The sequence below is a fragment of the Carcharodon carcharias genome, chromosome 3, assembly GCF_017639515.1.
Source record: "Carcharodon carcharias isolate sCarCar2 chromosome 3, sCarCar2.pri, whole genome shotgun sequence".
NCBI lineage: Eukaryota > Metazoa > Chordata > Chondrichthyes > Lamniformes > Lamnidae > Carcharodon > Carcharodon carcharias.
In genome coordinates this window covers 55,928,909-55,950,044 of record NC_054469.1, presented here as the reverse complement: position 1 = coordinate 55,950,044, position 21,136 = coordinate 55,928,909, and the positions used below count along the sequence as shown (strand labels likewise).

At 47.4% G+C, this 21,136-nt stretch overlaps 1 protein-coding gene across 1 annotated transcript in view; it reads left to right on the top strand.

Annotated features, from left to right (window-relative positions):
- The window catches only part of myo3a (myosin IIIA), a 611,422-nt gene that overhangs the window by 357,841 nt on the left and 232,445 nt on the right, over positions 1 to 21,136 (top strand). Inside the window, exon 21 of the mRNA XM_041183939.1 lies at positions 15,263 to 15,392. Within this exon, the coding sequence (XP_041039873.1) occupies positions 15,263 to 15,392 (130 nt within the window). The remainder of the gene's footprint in view (positions 1 to 15,262; positions 15,393 to 21,136) is intronic.

Below are 21,136 nucleotides of genomic sequence, written 5' to 3'. Positions count from 1 at the left end.
GAGAAGAGTTTAGCCCCTGAAATTGAGGGAAGAATAGGTGGGTGGAAAGTATAGACCCTAAGAATAAAATAAATTAAGAACTGGTGGGGATCTGGTGGGTACTCTAATGCAAGTACTGTACAGTGGAAAAATTCTTTGGTCAAAATGAAAAAATGAGTAAATTCAGATATTATTTGAGTAATTTTCAGGCAGGGAATATTTGAACAAGCTTTAGGTGCTAAATGTTTGAAGGACCTGTAACAGAAACTCATGGAACGGTCAAATTTGGTGGATATTTTCTTGCTGTGAACGTTGTTATTAGAAACATAGATGCTCTTTGAATCTGGTTTTCCCATTTGTTTGATAGGAATATGCATTCAAATTGAAATAACCTATCTATTTAGATCTGAACTACCTAACTTTCAAATGTTTCAGATCCAGAAACTGAAAATAAATGTTCAGTTTTGAATGAGGAGGGGCTGGGAAATCTTCTATTGCCACAAATAAAGTTGTTCGCTTACACCCTTACTTTTTTTTATTCTTTCACGGGATGTGGGCGTTGCTGGATAGGCCAGCATTTATTGCCCATCCCTAGTTGCCCTTGAGAAGGTAGTGGTGAACCATCTTCTTGGACCGCTACTGTCCATGTGGTGCAGGTACACCCATAGTGCTGTTAGGGAGGGAGTTCCAAGATTTTGATCCAGTGACAGTGATAGAATGGCGATATATTTCCAAGTCAGGATGGTGAATGGCCTTGGAGGGGAACTTGCAAACGTTGGTGTTCCCACGCATCTGCTACACTTGTCCTTCTAGGTGGTAGAGGTCACAGGTTTGAAAGAGTCTTGGTGAGTTGCTGCAGTGCACCTTGCAGATGGTGCACACTGCTGCCCCTGTGAGCTGGATTTTATATGGCCCGATGTGCATGTTTTCAGCAGGAAGGAACATAAAATAGGTTGGGTGTTTAGCCCACCACCTTCCCACCCACCCCCATTCTGATTCTCATGATACCCTAGGTGGTCAGGTGCCAAAACCAGCAGCCCACCCATAATATGTAAATAATAATTAAAGGTTTATTATGCTTGCTGGCAAGCTAATTGATCTGGAGAACACTTTGTCCATGCCATAATGTGGTCCGTATGGGCAAGCTGTTTTTTATGGCTTACATGAGAAAAGGCATGAAGGAAGAGGGGGCTGGCTATGCATCGAGGGCACGCACACTAGATGTCACCCCATTCCTTCAGCACCACCTGCTCTCCAAAACCCAGCCACCCAACCCCCCACTTTTCCCTTCTTGAGTTCCAGGATCCCTCCCCGCCTGAAAACGTAGGGATTTATCTTTCTGAGGCAGCCATCCATCTTTTTCATGCTCCTTCTTGCAGTCCCAGCAGCACCCACTACTGAACGCTGCTGGGACTGCTGGAGCTGCCTGCTAATCAGATTGGCCAGCTGCTCCCGAGGGTGGGACTTTGCCCTATTGAGGATTGGAAGTTCCAATCTCGGCCACTTTAGTCTGCCCACAGCATGTTATGGCTGCATATTAGGGCTTCTTCCAGGTGGGTCAGTTTTGGGCTGACCTTCCTTCTGTGGGGGGCATGCAATGTAGTCCTGGAACTGAGATGACTGACCTCCAACAACCACAACCATCTTCCTTTGTGCTAGGTATAAGGCCAACCAGTGGAGAGTTTTCCCCTGATTCCCATTAATTTCAGTTTTACAAGGGCTTCCTGATACCACACTCAGTCAAAAGCTGCCTTATGTCAAGGGCCTCACCTCACCTCTTGAGGTCAAGTCTTTTATCATGTTTGGATCAAGGCTCTAATGAGGTCAGGAGCTGAGTTATCCTGGTGAAATCCAAACTGAGGGCTGAATCATCCCAGATTTGCACTAAGTGCGGAAGTGGGCGTGAAGAAAGACGTTTCACCTACCGGTAGCAATGGCGGGTTTTTGCGCCGTATTGTCCCTTCCTGGTGTGTCCCACCTCATTAATAATGCATTCATAGGAAACACACCAGAATGCTGGCATGGCAGGCTTGGATTAGCCTAAATATATAAAAACAAAAAACTGCGGATGCTGGAAATCCAAAACAAAAACAGAATTACCTGGAAAAACTCAGCAGGTCTGGCAGCATCGGCGGAGAAGAAAAAGAACATGCCGTGATGTCAGTACTTCCTCGGTCCAGATGCCGTATTTAAAGCAACCGGAGAACAGCCTGCTTCATCTACAGACCTGGACTGCTCCAAGTGGCAAATGGCCCTGAAAGCCAGGAGGATGGCAGTCCCCAAATTTAGTGATGTCTCTCTGGGACGCCTACAGGACACAGTGGAAGACTGCCATGATGTCCTCTACCCCAGCTCTGGCTGCAAGAAGTCTACCAGAATCACCAGTCTGGCCTGGGAGGTGGTGGCAGCAGCAGTCAGCACCACTGGAGCACAGAGGAAGTCAGCCATCCAGTGCAGAAAGAGGGTGAACATTCTCATCCATTCCGCCTGGGTAAAGCAACCACCTCACCACTCTCAACTCACACACTCACCCCATCACACATCCACAGGGATCTCACAGCTCAAGCGACAACAATACCAACTCTCACACACACCCTCACAAGTCCATCAGGTGCGTATACTCTGGAGCTCATGTCCTCATCCGTCCATGCTCCACTCACCACACAAACAGCCCACGCAGTGCCATGTGTCCTGCTCACACTCTCTCCATCTGTTTTCATGCAGGAGAAGCTGGCTCACAACAGCAGAGAGGGGTCCCAGTCTGGAGGTGGAATGGCCCATATTAGGCCCTTCACTTACTTTGAGGAGTGTGCCATTGCGCTGATTGGTGAGCACATGGACCGTGCCTGCGACGACAGTGAAGTCGTTGGCGAACATCCACATGAGAATCCTGCAGTCCATCGACCCTACCTCAACACAACTGTGACTGCTCTCTCTCCTTGTGGATGCCCGAGGCCCTGGCCTGATTCCTTGAGGGGAAGGAGCACCTGCAGGGTCATCGGGGTGCTCTGTTTCCCCCTCATGCTGCCACTACAGGAACTTACCACAGTGGAGTGCAGGCCTGCATGCATCTCCATGTTCTGCTGGACCAGGGCCCCCATGGCTTCCACCCGCCATCACATGGGGACCTACACACACCACTTCATCAGAGAGCAGGCGGACACACTCCTCCAAGTGATGGATGCCCTCAGCCAGGCAGTCTCTCATCCACGTCTCACCTCCAGCCAAGGAAGAGCCGGAAATAAGCAGCCTGAAGACCCATCACAGTGTTTACCCATGCCCTCCACCAGCGGAGAGACAGACAGTGGGCCCTAGATCTAGAGCAGTCTCGGCTTCACAACCTGATGGTCATCGCATGGACATGTGTCCGCAGCAGGATGAGACAGGTTCAGCCAAGCTACCTGGCACTCGGAGGACTGCTGGGGAAGAGGCATCAGTGAGGTCTGAGTCAAATGATGAGCCTCTGGATTCTGCCTTCCAACTCATCGTGGAGAGTCAGAAGAAGGTGGAGGAACATCACGCAAAATTGTTGGAAGCCCTCAATAAAGTGGCATGCCAGTTGGAGGAATGTGTCCGCCTGCTCTCTGATGAAGTGGTGTGTGTAGGTCTCCATGGGATAGCGGGCGGATACCATGGAGACCCTGGTCCAGCAGAACATGGTAAGTTCCTGCAGTGGCAGTGTGGGGAGGAAACGGGGCACCCCAATAACCCTGCAGGTTCTCCTTCCCCTCAAGGAGTCAGACCAGGGCCTCGGGCATCCACAAGGAGGGTGAGCAGCGGCTGGACACCACTGGGTCATCCACTCAGGAATCTCAGAGGTTGTCCTCTCCCTCCAAGTCCCCTGTGACCCCCCTCAAACTCATCCCCTGTCATCGCTGAGGGAGCAGCTGGCCCACAGGGACATGACAGTGGATCATAGCCCCGAATAGCGTACACACAAATTTAAGTGAGACATGTGTTTTTTTAAAAAGGACATACAAGCAAAAGCTGGCTGAGGCTGTAAAATAACCACTTGCTGGAAAATTCCTCCATGGATTACACTTGACCAACGCATTCAGAGAACGGAATGTCGCACCTAAAAAGGTGTCAAGGCCTACTTCAGACAGAGACACTTCAAAGGAAAAGATACTGTGCAAAAACTGAACTGTAATCTCCTGTGGTTGTGGTGATAATGAAGGCTGATTACTATCTCAACAGAAACCATCTCCTCTGAGTTATATCCCAGACTGTGGACATGATGTAAGTTGAAAGAAAGCAGCAGGTCAGCCAAAGCAAGCCAGGGCCATCAAGGCCTTGGCTCTTCAGGCAACGCACGTCGAAGTCATTGCAGGCAACAGGCCCAACCATTGAACAGGCTGTTTCCACCCCTGTTGCGGATGTCAGGGCAGCACCTAGAAAAGATAAGAAATTCTGATCACATGAGTGAATACATTTTGTCACTTTATAATCTGAAAATATATTCACTTTCACTGAATAATGTGTAATGTCATCTTTCAGCTTCATTGACAGGCTTCACGAGTCCTCCCTCTGCATCCTGCAACCACCCCCCCACCTCCCACACACCCGCCGCCCTCCCCCCCCACCCCACACTAGCAGTTCAGCTGCATGCAGCCAGATTATGTGTGATTCTGGAGGGAGAAGTGTGTGTATGTGGCAGTGCCTTTTGGAGCCTCATGCAAGCACTCTCCTACATGGAGAAGGCAGAGCCTTCAGCCATCACACTCATCTGACCGTCCCGAGAATCTTCAGTGCTGCCTGCTGGGTTCTCTTTCAGTTATCCATCCGAGCTGATCAGCATCTCCGCCCACCCACTAATTGCACTCCCATGCAGCACCTGTGCCCATCCAACACAAGACTCCGATCACTTTCAATTTGAAAACTATGGTTATAGCCAAGTTTTTTAACAGCTCCCTCGTCCTTTCCTCTCCCCCAGTCACCCATGTCCTTTCCCCCATCACTGTGGTTGCCTCTGGCACCACTTTCACCTCCCCACTGTCAACTACCAACCCAAACCCTCCAGGTGAACGTGCACGCTCCCTACCTCCCGGAGATCCCCGCCCCCATCCATATTGACTTCCCCAACTTCCTCCTTCCCAACCCCAGTGTCCGGGTCTGCTTCCGAGTCCCCACCAACCAACCTCGCCGACCCTTCTACCGTTATCGACACATCCTCACCCCACAGGCTCCTTCTTCCCCCTCTCTCACACTCACCATTCCCTCCTACCACACTCACCCTCAGTTCACTCCTGAGGAGTCAGACATTGACTTCACAGACCCCTCCCTTGTACATTTACCTGGATATCGCCCCAATTTCTTCCTCTACTCTTACTCCCTCCTCTTACCTCCCCAGACACTTTCCCCTCTCCAAACTCCTTCCTACCTCCTGATACCACCCCTCCTCCAAACTCCCTCCCTAACATTTCCTCCCCTTACACCTACCTCCTCACTTGCAGCATTCTTCCCCATTATGCCCTCCTTCCCCCATACTCCCCCCATCATCTTTGACCTCCCCCCCCAACCTCACACCCGCTTGACACCTTTGTCGTCCCCCAAATTCACCCCCAATGCCTTTGTCCCTCCCCCACAACTTCACCACCTGACACCTTTGTTCCCTCCCCTCCCAGCCTCACCACCACCACCTCCCCCCACCACCCTGGGTACATCTTCCTCTCCCCTGCTTCGCTGATTATCCATAGCAGCCCATACCCAAGACCATGATGTTCTGAAGCAGAACTGAAGCATCAATGGAGACCTCCCACCTTTGGAGTGCTGCTTTACAGCGGAGTCATGTCCATGAGGATCCACCCAGCAGGCCATGCTAGTGTTCCGCTAGCTGTAAGGCTCCAGCATTTTGTTCTCCTTGGATGTCTGTGATCTGAGCAAGGCCCTAAAGGTAAGTCCCAACTCCTGCACATCGCACTTGTTCAGATGTGTTCTGGGCCAGAATGTTTTCCCGCTTGCGTAACGGTAAATCGGGTATGGGGGGATGATTCCGGTCGGATCTTACTTTGCATCCCATCAGCGGGTTGCAAATTGTGTTCACACTGGCCTCCAGCAGGATGCACGTTCCACCATGGCAGACTCTATCGGATGATCCCGCTGTGATTAAAAGCCAGCATGAAACCGATTTCTGCCCCTCACGCCGAATCCCCTCCCCCCTGCCCACCATGACGCCCACTGCCTACGGGATCAGTGAGCATCAGTGAACAGGTTATTGCTAAGTGCCGCTTGTTAGCACTGTCTATGACACCTTCCATCACTTTGCTGATGTTCGAGAGTAGACTGATGGGAGTGTAATTGGCCGAGTTGGAGTTTGTCCTGCTTTTTGTGGACAGGACGTACCTGGGCAATTTTCCACATTGCTGGCTAGATGCCAGTCTTGTAGCTGAACTGGAACAGCTTGGCTTGGGACACAGCTAGTTCTGAAACACTAGTCTTCAGTACTACTGCCGGCATGTTGTCAGGGCCCATAATCAGCTGAAGTTTCACAAAGCTCTCTCACTTCTTTCCACATTAAACCAGCAGGGATCTTAAACATTTTCTGTGCAAACTTATAGATAAAATTTGAAGGAAAATTATGATTGCGCAGCTGGGTGCATTTTCCATCGTGTGTGAAGTTAGAAGGTTAAGCGTAGAAATCCTGAAAAACCTTTGAAGGGGGTATGTGTGACCTATACACTACCTTCACACAAAAATATGCCCCATTTATAGTCTTAATACAATGAGGAATAAACAGAATGAATAAGGAAATAAACATGTTAGACAGCAGATGGTGCTGATTTTCATAGCTACTAAATCATTGGGTGGAATCTTCCGGCCCCGCCAGCAACGGGATTCTTGGCGGGCGGGGGAGCTTAATTTGGCGGGCAGCTAAAGATCAGTTTCTTCATGGCAGGATGAAGTTTAGCAATTAAGTTCTCAGGACTTTTAAGGTGGTCAAAGGTGGATTGAGCTTCTCGACAAAAAAATGCCAGGAAGCCATTTTGCATGTATTAGGACGTCATGTGTGTTCATTAAAAGGCCACGTTGCCAGAATTAAGTTTCCCTTCCAAATTAAGTTCCCCGGCAGCCAGAAATTAGAATGTTCACATTCATGCAACTGTATTTAAGCGGCGTGCACCAGGCAAGCTAGACTTCTTCCATGACTTCGAGGTGAGCTGATGCTGTTTTGGCCTTCTTGTGGACCACTCTCAAATCTCAGCCTCTGGCCTCATATCGGGTGCTGGTAGGACAAGCTGCATGAAGGTTGGTCATAGGAGGCAGGCTAGGGGTAGAAGGGTGGAAGGGGGGATATTGTGGAAGGGTGAGTGGAGGCTGGTAAGGAGAGCTAGGCAAAGCAGGGTAGGGTGGAGCAGAGACTGGATATGGGTGGCAAGTAAAGATTGGAAGGGTGGGGTAAAGTAGAGCAGAGGTTGGACATGGGAGGCACACCAAGGGGGGAAGGGAGGGAGGCTGCCCGGAGAAAGAAGAATGACTGTCCAGGGAAGGGAGGGAGACTGTTCAGGAAAGGAAGGCAGACTATACAGGGCGGGGAAGGAAGCAGCAAGGGCATGAGAGGTAGCAGCAATGTGGGATGGAGGGCAGAGCCTTGATTGTTGGGTCCGGGGGTCCTGCGGTTGAGTGGGTGAGGACATTTATGGGCAGGGGTTGTAATGGAGAGTTGGTTCTAGGGTGCAGGATCAATGCTGTCTACAGTGGGGTCCTTGGGTGAACTGAGGGTACTATACAGCTGAGGGAACGGTCACAGTGAAAGTGAGAGCGGGATGCAGTAGGGTGGCAAGTCCAGGGTGATAGTCTGGCAGATGAAGGTTTCGTGGAGGGGTCATAGAAATGGACAAAACAGATAATGGGTATAATGGGAGGGGTCAGGGTCAGGATGGGCATGGGGACAGTAATGGGTGTAGGCCCAGAGGGGAGAGAAGCTATTTGAATGGTGATGGTTGTGGATACAAGGGTAATGGGGGAGGTTCAAGGGTGACAAAGCTGATAGGAATGGTTATGTTGGGTGGGTCAAGGGTGATAGGGGAAATTGGTGGGTAGGAGAAGGCGGAGTGAGTCTCCAATGTCACATGCAACATTTTGAGTTTCACAACTATGCAATGCTTTCGCTCTGAAATTGTGATCCCTCCAAATGGGAGAAGCTTTTTTCAGGTGGGTGGAGTTCAAGGTGAGCACAATTAGCCGACTAAAGGGACACCCTAATAATCATGAGGCAACTGAATGAGAACCATGCTCATTTGTATTCTAGTCTCTATGGGGTCTCAAAAAAATTAGGATGCTGGCAACCAGGGGCCAGTACAACAGTGAGCATTGGCCCAATCATGGGTGTATTTCAAGCGGTACACCTATCTACAGATGAGCGAAAGGCAATGCTGAAGGCACCTTAAAATGTCCCGGAACCTGGTTATACACATCTGCCAGCTTCTCCATGATGACCTGTGGCCACAAGGACTTGGAGGCAATCCATGCTGGTGGTATTAAAGGTCATCACACCTTAAACTTCTTTGCCAGTGGCTCCACTGGGGACCTGTGTGGCATCTCCTAGTCAGTGACACACACGTACATGCAGGAGGTGATGGATATCCTGTTCAGGAGAGCGCAACAGTTTGTTCAATTCTGCCTGGATCCTGAAAGGCAGGCTGCAAGAGCATTGGGTTTTGCAGCAATCTCAGGTTTCCCACAAGTGCAAGGCACTATTGACTGCATGCGTGTAGCCTTGTGAGCACCCTGGCAACAGCCAGTCACATTCAATAGGAAAGGTTTCCACTCTTTGTGATCACAGAAAGCAAATCCTGCATGTGTGTGCTCGGTTCCTAGGGAGCTCTCACAATGCTTACATTCTTACCCACTCCCAGGTGCCACAGGTTTTTGAAGAACCTTGGCGATTGCAAGGCTGGCTCCTTGGGGACAAGGGACCTGGCTGATGGTACCAGTTCAGCATCTGCAGATTGCTGATGAGGAGAGGTAGAGTGCTGCACATGCCTCCACAATGTCCACGATTGAGCAAACAATAGGCCTCCTAAAGATGAGGTTCAGATGTTTGGACCGCTCAGGCAGGATTCCAATTCTCACCATAGAGAATGTCCCCGATCATCATTGTCTGCTGCACCCTGCACAACCTCGCTCCATGAAGCGGGGATGTCTTAGCTGAGGGAGACATGGAGGACTGAGATATTTTCTCTGACAATGAGGACAGTGAAGGGAATGGCCCTGATGAGGGCCAGCATGTCACAAAGCCACAGGCAGAGCTCATTGCAAGGGTACAATGCGGCAGACTGGCTCGCGACAATCTGATAGCTAACAGATTCCAGGCAGAGGAAGCTACTGAGGCATTTCCTTTACTAATTGGTTTTCTATCCTCTGCCTGCTGGAAGTCCCCAGCTTCTTTTTGATCTCCGACATTATTCTTTGCTTTAATGTACCTTGATTTATGATAGCTGAATTAAATTGCACTGCTTAACGTCTGCCCTTGTGGTGGTTTGATCTTTTACATGCTCCAAACTGTGCTGATATACAGAGCACTGGCCCTAAACCTGCGCATTAGAACCTGCAAAGCATTCCGTTACAAAAACAGAATTACCTGGACAAACTCAGCAGGTCTGGCAGCATCGGAGGAGAAGAAAAGAGTTGACGTTTCGAGTCCTCATGACCCTTCAACAGAACATTCCGTTCTTCTGCGACCTCTGGCACCTGTAGATAGAATGAGATTTTGTCCACACCCTCACAAAGTCCATGTGCATGGCCACTTTTGGAAGCGATATCATATCTTAACTTGGTAGGGATGCATTCACACCTACTCCCAATGGATGACTGACCTTGCAGGGAGCTCTTTCAGGCGGAACCAGCAAGATGGGTCCATAGGGAGGAGCAGCATGAGAACACCATTTGGCCGCTTGAGATCAGTTCTCTGTGCAGATTGATCATGGAAGACGGCGTTCCTGCCCCCCAATCCCGATCACCATTGGCCCATAGTAAACCCATATCCCTTGACATCTTCATCATGCCAGAAAGCTTCGAGGTTGTTTTGGGGTCCACTCATTGAGAGTGCCTCACTTGTGCTATGGGTTGGTGAGTAGCAATTACTCCAGACCCTCCAATTGCAGAGACTCTTACAGGTCTTAGTCCTATGGCCTTAATATTAGTGCAAGACTGTGATCCGTCATTTTGGACACCCTAGCCAAGGTAAACATCTTTTCTATATGGGCCCTGCAGAGCCCTGTATGAACTGCTGATGCTTCATATGGATAGCTTCACAGTCCTCAGCACGGTCCAGCACATGGGTCCATTCAACTCTCTCTTACCTCATGGACCAAGACTCCAGAACTTCAATAAGATCCAATGCACTTTAGTTGCAAATCTTTTATATGAGGTCTCCTGCAAACCTTGATCAGGAGATGAGCAGGCCAAACAAATCTCCATGTGTGGTCTCACAAAGGCCTCAGTGAACTGCACACACACCTCTTTAATCCTACACTCAATCCCTCTTGTAGTCAAGGCTAACTTGCCCGTTGCCTTCTGACTTGCAGCCTTCACATGCATGTTAGCTCAAAATGACGAATCACCAATTTGCCGGTAACAAATGGATGTGCCTACCACAGCTTTCTCCAAACATGTAGGGAGGCCCCTGGTTTTTTACTGTTATTAAGACAGCATAGAACTTCACTCTATCAACCCTGAAATTGCATCTACCGTGTTCCTTATCACTCACATAGCAGGTTTAACTCCCCTTGAGTACTCCTTGCATCCACCCACATCTCACATCAGGGCAACAGCAACAGGACCTCGCTGAATACATTTTCAGAGGTCAGAACATGGTAAGCTGCAAGTAATGTCTTGTAGGGTGTGTGCCCAGGCCACACACACAAACTTAATCATACATACGTGGGACTATTGAGTAATCACAATGTTGATAATGTGAGAGAAGTGAAGCTATAGTTCATTGTCAGATTCTAATGGGGGCCCACATTCCACACTCTTAAACGTCCGCAACCATTGAAGCAACTAGCAGCAAGATGGAATCCAGGGACACTTCCAAACTGTTTAAGTGCACATATATTTACAAGTGCCAAAAGTATTTACAATGGTTTAACACCCGTGCCACCTGTGTGTTCAAAATTTTGTTATTTTTTTTCTATTGCTATGCCCAGGATTTTACAGCCCTGCCACGGCATGTCTCCGCACAGTGGATGCAGCGAGCCTTTTAAATCTCCATTGAGTTTGGCAGGATCATAATATCCCACTGGGCAGGAGGGGCCATAAAATCCTGGCCTATATCTAGATGCAGGCCCAACATCCAAATCTGAGGTGGAGAAAGCTTGCTGACTTCTATGGCAAGTTGACTATAATGACTTTGGTGGTCGTTGTCTCGTGGCCTGAGGCCTAGAGGGTCCAGGCCTGCTATGGTTCTCCTACTCAGGTGCAGATGCACCCTCCTTGGCCTAAACTGTTGGAGGTGATGGGGTCACTGGCAGAGGGGAGGTGGAGCGGCAGGGCACCGTAGGAGTGTTCTGGGATGAAGCCTTCAGGGTGCTTGGCTGGCGCTCCTCCTCCTTGTGCGCACCCAATGGCACCTCCCTGACTCATTGAGAAGAAGGGAAACCTGCTGGGAGGTTGAGGTGCCCCATCTCCCTCTTGCCTAACCAATGCTGCACTGTACCCATGGCTAGAGTGACAGAGTGGAAGTCTGGGCACATATCTGGCAGCCACTGTGTTCTGGTGGACCTGGGTCTCCAAGGCAGCCATCAGCCTTTCTATGGAGCCTGATAAGTGCTCGCATGCCAGAGCCACGACAGCGGGCAGAACATGGATGAACTCCTCCTGCCTTCTCCTCCTCCTCCTCCAGATGGCCTCTGGCATCTCTACTGATGTTTCCCTGCCTGTTTCTGCATCTCTATCAGGTCTCTTATGGCTGAGTCCAGAGGCTTACCATCTGCATGGGGCTTAGCGGGACTCTGGTCTCCAGCAGTCCTCTGAGTGTCAGAGACCTCGGCTGTCTCTTCCTCCGCTAACTCTGGACGTGTCAGTGATGTGCTCACCAGGTTGTGGTCCTGAACCTACTCTGGAACATGTACCCACCGAGATGAATGTATTTGTGCTGGTGAAGGGTGAAGGTGAACGCTGTAACAGTGCATCATCTGAGGCTTCTGTGGCATCCTCCTCAAAGATGGGATTGGATGGAGCTGTGGCTGGTCTCTGTTGTGGGCCTTCCCCTTTTCTTGCTGGTACCAGAAATGAAGAAAAGAAAGATTTAGTGTTTGCCTAAGCAGGCTCCTTAATTAAACCAATGTATTACTCTTTGGGCGCATCTGACAAATGCAGACCGGAGACATCCTCACTGGCTTCCTGGGGGAGTCCTGTCTCACCTTCAGCACAGGCAGTGTCCTGATCCACCCTGACTACATCGGTGGCCTCATCCTCAAAAGGAAGGAGGACTCGAATATCCGGAATGCTGCCTCCGGTCTTGGCCCACTCCCTCTTATTGTGAATGCTTTCGTCCTGCAGACAGACAGAAGGATTTAGTGTCATCCCAATGGCTGTATGAGCAGTTTTGGAGCATGCATGCTTATGGCAGCTCCTGAGTCCTGCCCAGTAAGTGACTAACAAGCAGGATATCCTGCAACTGATAGAAGATTAAGAGCATGAAGTGGCTGCCACATGTCCCATCTGCTGCTGAGTCCTGCAACTCAAACTCCTGTCTGATATCCCAGTGCACTCACACATTTAAACTACCTGATGCCCTTCTGAGTGTCACTTTGTAGTGAGTAAATGGTGCCACTTACCCTGACAAGAGTGCAGCAGATCATTCATCCTTTTCCTGCACAGCTGGGCAGTTCTCCTGTGGGCCCCATGGCCACTCATCTCCACTGCAACCTCCATCCAAGCCACTGTGGGCAAATGGGAGGGCCTCCTGCCACCATATCTGGAAAGCAGGACATCCTGCCCTTCCTGGACGGCCTGGAGGAGACACTGCAGGGAGGCTTCACTGAACTGTGGGGCCACACATTGTCTGGCCTGCAACATCCTGGTCTCGGGAGAATCCAGAGTTCCTGGTTTGGAGTGAGTGAATGGCTGCCTGAGTGCCCTTTAAATTGGCACCCAGACCTTCGACCCCATGTGGTAACAGCAGGGACGGTGATTTGCTATCCGCCCTGCCGTGAGATTTGACCGGTCCCTCACAGATGCATATGTAATGAACTGAACAGTGCAAAATCATGCATGGTCAGCTGCCTTCCACTGCACACACACACACACCCCCCCCCTCAACACCGACACACAGCAAGTATCACTCTCACTCTCACTTCCACACTCGCATCTGAACTTAGATTCCAGAATGAAAGATTCCAACCACTGATTAATGCATGCATGTCTTCTTCATCTGCTGTTGTGCACTAGACTAATACAACCTTAAAATATTTATTATTTCAGCTTTCAATTTTTGGCACTTTGTGCAGAGAAGATTTACCAGGATTCTGCCTGAGCTGAAGGGTCTGAGTTTTGAGGAATGATTGGATAGGCTGGGGTTGTTTTTCTTGGAGCAGTGAAAGTTGAGAGGGGACCTGATAGAGGTGTATAAGATTATGAGGGATATAGATAAGGTGGATAGGAAGGCACTTTTTCCATTAATAGAGGGGTCAATAACCAGGGGGCATAGATTTAAGGTAAGAGGTAGAAGGCTAAGAGGGGAGTTTAGGAGAAATCTTTTCACCCAGAAGGTGGTGGGAGAATGGAACTCACTGCCTGAAAGTTTGATTGAGTCAGAAATTCTCGTAACATTTAAGAAGTATTTAGATATTCACGCATTGCCATAGTGTCCAGGGCTATGGGCCAAGTGCTGGAAAATGGGATTAATGTCGTCAGATCTTTATTGACCAGCGTGGACTTGATGGGCCGAATGTCCTTCTCCTGTGCTGTAAACGTCTTTGGATCTTTGATTCTATAACCTTCCCAATAGGCCTACCCCTGTTCTTCAGAATAATGGAAGAGCAACAGCAGAGATAAAAGAGAGTGATATATCATGACAGAAGATAGCGTCCCATTTACTATTATTTCTACGCTGGCAGTGTATGTGTGTTTGGTATATGTTGGCTATACCTTCTGGCAGGGACAAATGAGCTCCACATGAAATTTGGGCATAAATTTTCAATAGAAAAGTTGGCAAAGAAACCAATGTAGATTTTGGCATCATTTTAGCATAAATGGGATTGAGGAAATTTCAGGGAAATATCTCAAGTGAGAAAATTTCCATTGATTATGCAATGATAGCCAAGGTTTAAACATTAAATTTAAAGCTTTACACATTTTTCTCCAATGGCATCACAACCTTGCTAGCATGAGTATTCCTAGAGGGAATATTGCTCAGAGAACTTTTAAACGTTATATTGAAAATAGAGATTTAATTAATCGTAGATGTTTCAGGAACACTAGGAGCAGGACTAAGCCATTCAGTCCTTCAAGCCTGTTCCACTATTTAATTAGATCATGGCTGGCTTGGCCTGAACTCCAGCTGTTAGATTTTTAATGCAGTAAAATAACCTTTCTGTTTATTTGCAAGAGGTTGGTCAATAAAGATCTTAAACTAGGTGTTCAATGTTGCAGTGACAGAGTTAATCACTTTCAACTGTGACATTTCATTAATATTGAATTAGTTCAATTTTTCCAATCAGTTTTTTTATAATAGTCCAATCATTTAACCCTAACCGAAATTTAATTGTAGCCCTAAACATAAATTTAAATCCAAGTCTAACCCTAGCCTTCAATCTAAGATCACCAGCACCATAGTGTATATTTATATTATTATTATAGGATCCCTAATTCTGAAACTGAAAGGAAAAGCCATGTGAAAGAAGTGTACAATTGCAGCTTGTGCGTTGTCCATGTATGTTAATTGGTTTGTCTGACCAATCCTCAGGAACATTGCGATGTACCATTGCATTTACGCAGTTTCAGAGTCAATGATACACTGATTGGGCCATTGTTCCCCTAAAAAAAATGTAATTATGTACATTGTGTACGCCTCCTTACAGCAAACATCATTGCTTCGTGAGTAGGTTCATCTATAATCTGGCAACAAATGATAGCTGTTACCGGCTGGATGTCTTTATCCTCAAGTGAGTCATCATTCACATAAGGGATGAAGCGTAAATGATTCTTACACTAAAGCTTCTTCAATCAAATTTCTGAACATGCAACTTTTGTTAAATTCAGGCCTTTTCTGTCAAATATGCATCATTATTTTTGAAAATAAAATGATGATCTAATTGTTACTTTGTCTTTAATACTACAGGTTCTTTACAATGCCAGTGGCTTTCTAGCAAAGAATCGAGACACTTTGCCAGCAGATATTGTCCTGCTGTTGAGATCATCTGACAATAAAATTACAAGACAGGTTGTAACACACCCACTTACAAAATCAGGTATGATTCTGGTTAAAATACGCCAAAGAACAAAATTGCTTCTTAGTAAAGCCTGAAAGTCTCAGTGCAAGAGTGATTAAAAATCTGCTGCAAGGAATATTTTGAGAAAATGTGAATTTTTAAAGCTCTTGTGATTTTCAAGTTCCAATTCCCTACACTATTGTATGTTTTGGCAAACTAAACTTTGTTTCATGTTGTGTTATGTTTGGTACTATCTTTGCTCAGCTGTTTTTGCATAATGGAGCCAGCTACGTTGTGAAGGAGAGAGCTGGTCAAAATGTTGACTTGTATTTTCTCACCCCTGGTGCGAACTGATTCACTGTACTTCCAGAATTGTTTGCTTACTTTTCAGATTTCAGGCAACTCTTATTTGTGGTTATGATTCACGGAGAGCACTTTGGTCAGCCACATAAGTCACTGACCCCTAACTTGTTTCTGTGCCTTAATAAATGTTTATAAAGAAAAGGGTCTTAAATTCTTTGAGGAGATAACGAGTAGATTAGAGAAAGGAGAGCCAATGGATGTTATCTCCTTAGACTTCCAGAAGGCCTTTGACAAGGGGCCGCACAAGAGGCTGCTCAGTAAGATTAGAGCCCATGGTGTTAGAGGCAAGGTACTAGCATGGATAGAAGATTGGCTGTCTGGCAGGAGGCAGAGAGTGGGGATAAGGGGGTCCTTGTCAGGATGGCAGCCGATGACTAGTGGAGTTCCGCAGGGGTCAGTGTTGGGATCACAACTTATCACTTTATACATTAATGATCTAGATGAAGGAACTCAGAGCATCCTGGCTAAGTTTGCAGATGATACAAAGATAGGTGGAGGGACAGGTAGTATTGAAGAGGCAGGGAGGCTGCAGACGGATTTGGACAGGTTAGGAGAATGGGCAAAGAAATGGCAGATGGAATACAGCGTGGGGAAGTGTGAGGTCATGCACTTTGGTAGGAAGAATAGAGGCATAGACTGTTTTCTAAATGGGGAAAGAGTTCAGAAGTCTGGAGTGTCCTAGTCCTGGATTCTCTTAAGGTTAACTTGCAGGTTGAGTCGGTAGTTAGGAAGACAAATGCAATGTTAGGATTTATTTCAAGAGGTCTAGAATATAAAAGCAGGGATGTGCTGCTGAGGCTTTATAAGGCTCTGGTCAGACCACATTTAGAATATTGTGAGCAATTTTGGGCCCCATATCTCAGGAAGGATGTGCTGACCCTTGAGAGGGTCCAGAGGAGGTTCACGAGAATGATCTCAGGAATGAAAGGCTTAACAGATGAGGTACATTTGAGGACTCTGGGTCTATACTCGATGGAGTTTTTAAGGATGAAGGGGGATTTGATTGAAACTTACAGAATACTGAAAGGCCTGGATAGAGTGGACGTGGGAAAGATGTTTGCATTAGTAGGAGAGACTAGGACCTGAGGGCACAGCCTCAGAGTAAAGGGAAGACCTTTTAGAACAGAGATGAGGAGAAACTTCTTTAGCCAGAGAGTGGTGAATCTATGGAATTCATTGCCACAGAAAGCTGTGGAGGCCAGGTAATTGAGTGTATTTAAGACTGAGATAGATAGGTTCTTGATTGGTAAGGGGATCAAAGGTTACAGGGAGAAGGCAAGAGAATGGGGTTGAGAAACTTATCAGCCATGATTGAATGGCGGAGCAGACTCGATGGGCCGAATGGCCTAATTTCTGCTCCTATGTCTTATGGTCTTATGATCTAATATGCTTCACAATTTCTTTTGAACATTGCTTAAAAACAAATGATTTATAATGAATTATTTTGCCTTAAACAAATTATAGTTTTCAAAAACTATAAATGCTGGAAATCTGAAATAAAAAATGGAAGCCATGGAAATAGGGAGATGGCTATAAAGAGAATAGAGAGGTTTTGGTATAGATTCATCATCAGTACTGCAATGTCAGTAACACAAGAACGCAAGAATTAGGAGCAGGAATAGGCCATTTGGCCCATTGAACTTGCTCCACCATTCGATAAGATCATGGCTGGTCTGATTGTGGCCTCAACTCCACTTTCCTGTCTGCTCCTTGTAACCCTTGACTCCCTTGTTGACCGAAAATCTATCTAATTCAGCCTTGAATATATTACATATGAACATACAAACATACGAATTAGGAGCAAGAGTAGGTCATTCGGCCCCTCAAGCCTGCTCCGCCATTTGATAAGATCATGACTGATCTGATGGTGACCTCAATTACACTTTCTTGCCTACCCCCTATACCCTTTGACTCCTTTGTCAGTCAAGAATCTAACTCTGTCTTAAAAATACTCATTGACCCTGCCTCCATTGCTCTCTGGGCAAGAGAATTCCTAAGGTTTGTAACCCTCAAAGTAAAAAATTCCCTTCATCACTGTCTTAAATGGGAGACCCATTATTTTTAAACTCTGTCCCCTAGTTCTAGCCTCTCCCACATGGGGAAACACCCTCTCAGCATCCACCCTGTCAAGTCCCCTCAGGATCTTACACGTTTCAATAAAATCACCTCTCATTCTTCTAAACTCCAATGGATACAGGCCCAAACTGTCAAGTCTTTTCCTCATAAGACAAAACCTCTCAAATCAGGAATCAGTCAAGTGAACCTTCTCTGAACTACTTAAACAACTTATACTTTTTTAAAAACTCTAAATGCTGGAAATCTGAAACACAGTTATGTCCTTTCTTAAATAAAGAGACTAACACTTCACGCAGAACTATAGGCCGGAATTTTGATAAAAACAAAAAACTGCGGATGCTGGAAATCCAAAACAAAAACAGAATTACCTGGGAAAACTCAGCAAGTCTGGCAGCATCGGCGGAGAAGAACAAAGTTGACGTTTCGAGTCCTCATGACCCTTCAGCAGAACTAAGTAAAAATAGGAGACGGGTGAAATATAAGCTAGTTTAAGGTGTGTGTGGGAGGGGGGAGAGCGGTGGGTGGAGAAGTGGGGGAGTGTGGTTGTAGGGACAAGCAAGCAGTGATAGGAGCAGATGACCAAAAGATTTCACAGACAAAGAAACAAAGAGGTGTTGAAGGTGGTGATGTTATCTAAAAGAATGTGCTAATTAAGAATGGATGGCAGGACAAGCAAGGTACAGATAGCTCTAGTGGGGGTGGGGTGAACTAAGACAAAAAGGGCATAAAATGTATAGATTTAAAAATGATGGAAATAGGTGGGAAAAGAAAAATCTATATAAATTATTGGAAAAAACAAAAGGGGGGGGGAAGAAACGGAAAGGGGGTGGGGATGGAGGAGGGAGTTCAAGATCTAAAGTTGTTGAATTCAATATTCAATCCAGAAGGCTGTAAAGTGCCTAGTCGGAAGATGAGGTGCTGTTCCTCCAGTTTGCGTTGAGCTTCACTGGAACAATGCAGCAAGCCAAGGACAGACATGTGGGCAAGATAGCAGGGTGGAGTGTTAAAATGGCAAGCGACAGGGAGGTCTGGGTCATTCTTGCGGACAGACTGAAGGTGTTCTGCAAAGCGATCGCCCAGTCTGCGTTTGGTCTCTCCGATGTAGAGGAAACCGCATTGGGAGCAACGAATGCAGTAGACTAAGTTGGGGGAAATGCAAGTGAAATGCTGCTTCACTTGAAAGGAGTGTTTGTGCCCTTGGACAGTGAGGAGAGAGGAAGTGAAGGGGCAGGTGTTGCATATTTTGCGTATGCATGGGGTGGTGCCATAGGTGGGGGTTGAAGAGTAGGGGGTGATGGAAGAATGGACCAGGGTGTCATGGAGGGAACGATCCCTATGGAATGCCGCCGGGGACGGGTGAATGAAAGATGTGTTTTGTGGTTGCATCATGCTGGAGTTTCTTCCTCCAAATAAAAGGTGTGGCTATGGGTACCTGCATGGGCCCCAGCTATGCCTGTCTCTTCATGGGGTATTTGGAACATTCCTTGTTCCAGTCCTACTCCGGCCCCCTCCCACAACTGTTTCTCCGGTACATCGCTGATTACTTCGGTGCTGCTTCATGCTCTCGTCGGGATCTGGAAAAATTTATTAATTTTGTTTCCAATCTCCACTCCTCCATCATTTTCACATGGTCCATCTCTGGTACTTCCCTTCCCTTCCTTGACCTCTCTGTCTCAATTTCTGGTGATAGACTGTCCACCAATATCCTTTACAAGCCTACCGACTCCCACAGCTACCTCGACTACAGCTCCTCACACCCCGCTTCCTGTAAGGACTCCATCCCATTCTCTCAGTTCCTTTGCCTCCGTCGCATCTGTTCTGATGATGCTACCTTCAAAAACAGTTCCTCTGACATGTCCTCCTTCTTCCTTAACCGAGGTTTTCCACCCACGGTAGTTGACAGGGCCCTCAACCGTGTCCGGTCCATCTCCTGCACATCCACCCTCACGCCTTCTCCTCCCTCCCAGAAACAAGATAGGGTCCCCCTTGTCCTCACTTATCACCCCATCAGCTTCCGCATTCAAAGGTTCATCCTCCGCCATTTCCGCCACCTCCAGCACGATGCCACCACCAAACACATCTTGCCTTCACCCCCCTGGTGACACTCCGTAGGGATCGTTCCCTCTGTGACATCCTGGTCCACTCCTCCATCACCCCCTACTCCTCAATCCCCACCTACGGCACCTCCCCCTGCATACGCAAAATATGCAACACCTGCCCCTTCACTTCCTCTCTCCTTACCATCCAAGGGCCCAAACACTCCTTTCAAGTGAAGCAGCATTTCACTTGTATTTCCCCCAACTTAGTCTACTGCATTTGTTGCTCCCAATGCAGTTTCCTCTACACTGGAGTGACCAAACGCAGACTGGGAGACTGCTTTACAGAACACCTTCGGTCTGTCCACAAGAATGACCCAGACCTCCCTGTCGCTTGCCATTTTAACACTCCACCCTGCTATCTTGCCCACATGTCTGTCCATGGCTTGCTGCATTGTTTTAGTGAAGCTCAACGCAAACTGGAGGAACAGCACCTCATCTTCCGACTAGGCACTTTACAGCCTTCCAGACTGAATACTGAGTTCAACAACTTTAGATCTTGAACTCCCTCCTCCATCCCCATCCCCTTTCTGTTTCTTCCCCCTTCCTTTTGTATTTTCCAATAATTTATATAGATTTTTCTTTTCCCACCTATTTCCATTATTTTTAAATCTATACCTTTTATGCCCTTTTAGTCTTAGTTCACCCCATCCCCATTAGAGCTATCTGTACCTTGCTTGTCCTGCTCTCCGTTCTTAATTAGCACATTCTTTTAGATAACATCACCACCTTCAACACCTCTTTGTTTCTTTGTCTGTGACATCTTTTGGTTGTCTGCTTGCTTGTCCCTATAACCACCTCCCCTCCCAACTTCTCCTCCCACCCCCCCACCTTAAACCAGCTTATATTTCATCCATCTCCTATTTTTACTTAGTTCTGTTGAAGGGTCATGAGGACTCGAAACTCCAACTTTGTTCTTCTCCACCGATGCTCCCAGACCTGCTGAGTTTTTCCAGGTATTTCTGTTTTTGTTGTGGCCAGAATTTTGATGTCGGTGTGCAGGGGTGGACCCGACACATCGACGCGTAAAATGACGCGTGGTGACTTCGGGAATGTGGCCCGATGTCACGCGCATTATTTAGATATCACATTCGGCAGGCACGTGCCAGAGGTGGCTGCACATCCACCGAACTGTCCACTGCCTATTAAGGCCATTAAAAAAATGATTAAAGTAGTTATCAACACTGCCCCTCCAACCTTAAGGTTGGTGGGCAGGCGAAGAGCCCAAGCGGCTTTTGCATTTTCCAG